The sequence below is a fragment of the Poecilia reticulata genome, linkage group LG7, assembly GCF_000633615.1.
Source record: "Poecilia reticulata strain Guanapo linkage group LG7, Guppy_female_1.0+MT, whole genome shotgun sequence".
In the NCBI taxonomy this organism is placed as follows: domain Eukaryota; kingdom Metazoa; phylum Chordata; class Actinopteri; order Cyprinodontiformes; family Poeciliidae; genus Poecilia; species Poecilia reticulata.
This window is the reverse complement of record NC_024337.1, coordinates 6,180,711-6,187,884: the sequence shown is the minus strand read 5'-3', so window position 1 is coordinate 6,187,884 and position 7,174 is coordinate 6,180,711. Positions and strand designations below refer to the sequence as shown.

Sequence of the window (7,174 nt, the reverse complement as noted above, 5' to 3'; positions counted from 1 at the left end):
TATTTGCTTCTGTACACAAACTATTAAAGCGTTGATACATCTCAACTCATAGTGAAACCCGTTCCACATCATTTTTAAAGTTATGATTATAGGTGAGTTTATTCTCTTCTGGTCATTTTGATTGTGACTTAGCTGATAAAAACTGGTTAAGATTTTGTTTTGAGATTTCTGTAATTTAAAAAAATTAAAAGCGTGTGGGCTTATGACTTCAACGCCTTCATTTTGATTTTTTAAATGCGTAGGGTTTTTGCGCATTACATTTTAACAGAAATTACATTTTTACGACTCCGGCTTGAACCTTTGCATTCACTCATTTCTAGTACGCCAAGTTGTTTTCCATCAAAATTGCTAAGAAATTAAAGGAGGAAGGATTAAAAATATTTACTGTTTGGACTGAATCTTGGACGCCGTCGTCGGCTTTTTGAAGTTTGAGCTCAAATTTTTGTAGAAACCCTTCAGAAACGTCTCAAATTACAGCAACATTTACAGACGGATAAATGAGGAGCCCTGGTTTGGTTTGGAGTTTTATTAAGAATCCAGTGTAAAAAAAACATTGAGCGCATCAAGGTGCAGAGTGACGTTAAGAAATCTGTGAGTGAGCAAAAGTAGTACATAAAACAAATGCAAATCAGTCCGTCACCAGTGGTTACTCACTTTACAAAAAATATACCAACATCCAGTTTATATATTACAGTGCATCTTACAGTGAAGGTACAAATAGAAATCTCTTTGCGGTTCCTTAAGGAACAGAGCAGATCAGTGGGATACTTGTAACGCAAATAAGAAAGTCCAACAGAACTCCAGCAGAGTTCTGTTGAGGCTTATGTGAAGGAAAACAAACATAAAAATAGCACTTTTAAGTCACAAAATTAGGCAAAAAGATTTCCAACCAAAAAGAAGCTTTTGGCTAGTTATGTGCCGATTATCCGTACTTTTAATCAAGCTATAAACTATTTAGATTAGAAAACAGCTTAACAAAATGACCGATTCTAACGCAAGGTATGAATGCAAGTACAAAAAGCTGATTTTTCATCCTGTAAACAAACAATATGGTGAAGCTAAATTTAGATAAACAGCTCATTAGAGTTAAAAAGTGTGTAAATAAAATGTTTGGTCAATGCTTTGGTAGAGTTAATGCTGGATAAAAGTGGGAGCTCCACATTCTTCGTCCCGGTTGCAGAAGCTGCAGCGAAGGTCCTCCATGCAGCGGCCAGCCGATGTGGAACCTCTAGCTGGACGTAAACACTACGAGCGAAAATACACGACAGCATGAAATAAGAGGCTAAACGGGAGATTCTCAGCTTTTCAGGGCTGGGTCTAAGTGGGTTTAAGCTCACTTCTCTCTCTGAGGCCCTGTCCGAAGCTCTGCACCAGCCTGATGAGGCCCCACAGTAAGACGCCTTTGATCAGCAGCGAAATCAACGCTCCGGTGACGGTGGCCGCCTCCAGGGTGTACGTCTGGTCGTGGAACCACTTCTCTATCACCTGGGAGAGAAACGAGCCACGAGTTTCTGCGTTACTACGTTACATCTCTGTGTTTGCCTCTTGCGGCTCTGACGGTTTCCAGTTTTGGTTGCTGGACTTTTCAAAGAGAAAACCGTTCTCAGATGTGAGGATACACATCCAAGAACTAGGATGTGGTTCTCTCCTGTGCGAAGAGCTTTGCAGGTAAAGCCAGTTTTTTTTTTTTTTATTATTACTTGCAGCATGTCCAGAAACAAAAGAGACTTTGGAGGAAATCAGCCAGACGTGCTGCCAGAAATGTTTCTGGCAGCACGTCAGAACAACATACCTGACCAAAGTCAGGTATGTTGTTCCATACCTGACTTTGGGAATTTTTTTTTGTCCGTTTACTGCCGTTAAAATCCTCAAAACCCTTCATAAAAGTGTTTAAGGAAGACCTTTGGGGTACATTTACCATCACAAACAGGTTTTTCTTGGGAGCAAGCATAGCCATTCTCTAGAGGAGTTAATCTCTACGTACCGAGTACAACAGGTAAATGAAGAAGGCCACTTGAGGAAGGTTCTGCACCATGAAGACCCAAACCAGGACCTTGGCTTCCTTCAGAACCTGAAAAACAGTTGAGCTGTTATTCTAGATCCGTCGGCTGTGCAGAAATCTGCGGCTGCGTCTCTGACACCGGCGTAGAGAGCAATACTGCTGGAGTTCTAGTCTCATCTAGATGCATCCTGCAGGTGCTCAGTCAGATCGCCTCCACACTCCATCAGTACTGGTAGGAAAATATAGAATATCAGAAATGACTGAAAAAGCTGAGAACTGACCCCTTTCAGCAGATTTACTGAATTATTCATCAATTTAACATGTTTCCATCAGTCCAATATGGTACATGGAGGTTTTATGTGATAGGAAAGGAAGTCAGTGCACACAACTCTAATGTTAAAAAATGGGGGGAAGAATAGACGGGCTCTAAAGGGCTGCAAACATTCAGGGCTAACCAACACTACCAAAAATATTCCTAAAATTTAATATGGGGCAAAACTAATTCAAATCCAAAACGCATCTCGTTTTCTCCCATATTACATTTTAAGCGTATTTCGGAGTACTGGTCACTTATCAACCTTGCCACACTTTCCAGATTTGCTTTTGCAGAACAAATTCAAGGCAAGATATTGAAAAGTCCTAAAAGTTTTTTTCAACATTTATCATCCTGCAGCTGATCAGCGTTCCACATTTTCATCACCATCATCGTCATCATCCTCTCTCACCGCAACAGCTCCGACGACGGCGGTGACAAAGGCCCAGAACACGCCGACTCCCAGGATGATGGTGTTGGCAGCGGTCATGGCGGAGTCCGACGTCGCGATCAGGATGCACAGACACAGCTGCAAACATCGCACAGACACGTCGGACATCACACGGCGAATTCAGAAAGAGTCCAACGGTGCGAGAGGTCAGAACGTGACGCGGCAGAGGCCAGAGGCCCAACATGGCCGCCGCTACATGTGCCGTGTCCTTGTTTTCTGAACAGGCATTATGACGGAACCAGACGGACGACATTTGTTATACATTACTGCTGTGACCAGGCTTGGGCTCCTGGCCTCTCCGGCTTCGTAAAAACACAGCGTGTCACACGTGGCACGTCCATGAACCTAAACTGGACGTCCAGAGGCTCTCAGGAGCTCTCGGGTTTAACCCGCACGAGGTCTTTTAGTGACAAACGAGCAACGCGGAGGAAAAAACAAGCCGAGGAGGCGGTTTAATCAGGCAGACTTACCTGAGCCTGCAGGTCAAAGGTCACCATGGAGAAACAGAGGTTGAGGAGGAAGTACTGCTCCTGCATGCTCTCCAGAGCCCCGCCCACACGGAACGCCATCATGTTGGGCCTTTGGATGAGGAACGTGGTGCAGAACACGTGGATGAAGCCCAGGCACATGATGCACACGAAGCGAGCCTGAAACACAAACGGGAGCTTTGAACTCCGTCGCTACGGTTCGCTGGGTACTCAACGATCCGACTCAGTCGTCCCGGTTTCCTAAATCCCAGCCTTCATGGTGGGTTTGGCGGCTTCAGGGTGTCTTACACCAATCATCCCCGATCATGGTGTTCTGCACAAAGGTCAAAAAATTACGATTTTAGTCCCACCTGAATAATCGTCAACTAATTTAGAAATCAACTCATCATCGTCAATTGAAGCGTACAGATAAAAAAAATACTTTTCTATAGTTTCTTTTAGAACAACAAAAATCCTGCATTGAATTTCCACAAGAGAATGAATAAAACAAGTATCAGTTCTAACATGAACCGTTTTATTTTTCTCACCATTACGGTGGAAACCGAGTGCATCGATCAACGTCCCAAAGAGGAACATTGATCAGTCGTGTTTTAGAAATGTTTTATGTTTTTCTTTAGTTTTAAAACCTCAAAACAGAAAGAAATAAATGTGCATTTTTAAACTTCTGCGGAGAGGCTTTGAGAAGTCGGCTTCCTCCCTGCAGCAGTCGGAGCGACCCGAGTTTGGAGATGTTTACGCGGCGAAGTGCAGCGGGGTCACCACGCAGGTCACCTAGGTGACTGCCTGCTGTAATCAACACTGACTGCTAATGGCAGCTCTACATGACCCGCTTTTTAAAAATAAAAAATCCTAACTATTCCTTTAAAGATGCACGTCTGTCAATCTGCCAGCAAACAGGCAGCCAGAACTGCCAAGCATGCAGCGTTTCCTGGAGCTCTCTGTTTGTGACAAGCAGTCGTCGCATGAAGGGCGGCGACAGCTTGTCACAAACAGATCGAAAATAATAAATAAAAAAAAAAGGTATGTGTACAGGTAAGATACAGCTGGCCAGAACCACTGCAGTTCTCCTCCTTCTACTTCCTGTGCTGTCAGATCGCCATGACTACCACCAGATAAATGGGCTTTATGTGAAGCAGGAACGAGACCAAAAGATCAACCTGAAGTTTTTAAAACGCTCAAGTTTCACTTCACATCCACACGGAGCAACAGCGACACCAAGTGGAAGAAAGGAGACCAGCAGCCCGTTCAATGATGAACTGAGGGCAGGATGTTGGTGACGCTTTAATCAAATTTAAATTCTAAAAATAAAACTGTGCCATTTTAGCTTGCATACAGTGTGAAAAAAGTATCTGCGCCCTCTTACAGAGTTCCTCAGTTTTTTTTATTTTTTGTCAGACTCCCATGTTTCTGACCATCAAGGCATTTTCAAATCACAAACACACCAGTGAGTCCACTTCTTTAGGCCAAAAATAGTGAAGGTTTTGCTATGGTCTAGTCAAAGTCTAGACTTAAACCATATTGGAAACTATAGCATGACCTTTAAACAGGGCGTTTATGCTTAAAAAACCCCCAAAGTGGTTTAATTAAAACAATTCTGCTAATAAAAGTTGCTGAAGGTTCCCGTTCAAGGCTGACAGGAAATTCAATCGTCATTTGAAAACTGCCTTTTGCATTTATCCATCCATCCATTTTCTTGCACCCTTGTCCCTTAATGGGGTCGGGAGGGTTCCTGGTGCCCATCTCCAGCTAACGTTTCGGGCGAGAGGCGGGGTCACCCTGGACAGGTCGCCAGTCTGTCGTAGGGCAACACAGAGACACACAGGACACACAACCATGCACACACATACTCATACCTAGGGACAATTTGGAGAGGCCAATTAACCTGACAGTCTTTTGCATTTACTCTGTTAATATTTGTTAACAAGCATGAATAAAAAGAGTTAAACCTGCAACAGGCGGTAAGGGGGGGAACACAGTGAAAACTCAGCGGCTGAGAAACGAGCTGCACGTTTTCCTCATTAGACGATGGTCCTAACGAAGAGCCTCACGTCTTCAGACAGACGGCACCAAGTTTCTTCTGTCAAACTAGGCCGTGATTCTGACTAAAACAGAAAACCTGCAGATGTTTTCATGGCTGGGTTAACTTGAGACAAGTTGCGTTGCAGCGCTGGCAACATTTACTAAATGAAGTTTAGTAACTTCATTTACTGCAAGCCGCTCTAAGCTTGTCTCGGGTCTCAGCCTGCTCCATGTGTTGCTAAGACATTTCCACACAGCAGCTCAGCAGAGCGCCGCTCTGAGTAACTCAGAAACCGTGATGGCTGCAATCAGGAGAAGGAAAAAGGCGAACAGGCAAAAAGGTTCAAAGTGAGAGCACAAAGTGTTTTTGTAAAAGCTGCATTCTCTTTATAGGACTTGAAATCTATGGTTGGGTAACAGTGAATTTCACAGCAGATGCTCATTATTTAAAACTGGTGTACTGCAAAACACACGGTCACCCAACCGTGAGCGTTCAGCGCATTTACGTTCGTTCAAAGGTGGAAGTTTTTCCAACGTCTGCAGAAAGTGGACGTATCCACAAACTGAATTTAAATTCAGCTTCATGTCATTTCTAAGATATTATTATTGTTTGTATCCGAATCAAACTCTGCCATCTGCCTCGCCGACGTCGTCCATGTGTCGAGTCTTGGTTGCGCCGCTGACGTTGTCACGGTAACAAACTTGAACTCAGTCTTTTGATATCCAGAAAGCGGAAAAATCTTTAGCCACACAGTTTAAATATGTAAATATCTTCATATTTACCATAATTCGCAGTTCCTTATGGTATGAGAATAGTCAAGAAGTATTTTGATAACATGGAAATACTCAACACAACATGAATGTCCCTACTTTTTTTTTATATACAAGTACTTTTTTTCTTGTGTTTAGGAGTTCTTATAAAATGTTAAAGAAGTTAATAGCGCTCCAAATTTTCTAAAGGTCTTTTAATTAAAGTCTTTCATTGATTTTAGTGTCAGTCAAATAAATATCTGATAATGCTCACACCAATGTTTTTTGTAAAAACACTAAATACTAACTTGTGAATTATCAAGGCAGAAAAAGAGACAGAAAAAAACAACAGAAAAACACTCCCTCTGTAACATTACATTGTTAAACTATAGAGTTTATCAAATCAGGGAGAGAATTAAAACCAAAAATGTTTTTAGATGTTTGCTATTTAAAACTGGCGAGTTTTAAAATCATCCACTGTTTTTTTTTTTTTTAATAACCTGTTTTAGGTTATGCCACAACATTTCAATTGGGTTTTGCCCCAAATATTGTCTAGTCCAGCTGAAATACAAACATTTTGGTTTATTTCAGCTATTTAGACGATCGTTTGCTGTTGAACATCTAAGCTAAACGTCACGAACTGATGGGCAGACGTTGTTGTCCAGTATTATTTTTCACCGTTTTGCCTCACTGGCCACAACCAGGTCAACGAGGTCTGCAGCGCGTTTTAACAGGACTGTAGTGGTGCTTGATGAATGTGTTAAAAACAGCTGGAAGCGTGGGATTCTGGGTAATCAGCTGATCGAAACAAAAAGGACAGCAATTCTCATAGAGATGTGGTTTGCTTGTTAACGTTCTGATATTCTCTTTTCTTTCCTTATTCACCTTCTGAGCTGAAGATGATTTATTCATGTTGACAAATGTGATACTCCCAGCCTTAACGGTGTGTTCAGCGACTCACCAGCACCTCCTGTTTGCCCTTGGAGCCCACCACGGAGAAGTTGACCACCGATCGGATCATGACCACCAGCACGCTGAGCACGAACGCCACCAGCTCCTGTCGGTTCTCCTGCAGCACGCCACGGCTGATGTAGTAGATGCAGAACACTGAGGGGAAGCAGAGGAGGAGGAGGAGGAGGAGGAGGAGGAGG

General features: G+C 42.8%; 1 protein-coding gene across 1 annotated transcript in view; it reads right to left on the bottom strand.

Moving 5' to 3' along the window:
- Nucleotides 1-511: 511 nt before the first annotated feature.
- LOC103467033 (uncharacterized) overlaps nt 512-7,174 on the bottom strand; it is an 11,943-nt gene continuing 5,280 nt past the window's right edge. The window contains exons 4-9 of the mRNA XM_008413077.2: nt 6,985-7,130; nt 3,237-3,413; nt 2,728-2,844; nt 1,985-2,071; nt 1,338-1,485; nt 512-1,245 (exon numbers count right to left, since the gene is read on the bottom strand). Coding sequence (XP_008411299.1) covers nt 1,229-1,245; nt 1,338-1,485; nt 1,985-2,071; nt 2,728-2,844; nt 3,237-3,413; nt 6,985-7,130 — 692 coding nt within the window. The 3' untranslated portion in view covers nt 512-1,228. The remainder of the gene's footprint in view (nt 1,246-1,337; nt 1,486-1,984; nt 2,072-2,727; nt 2,845-3,236; nt 3,414-6,984; nt 7,131-7,174) is intronic.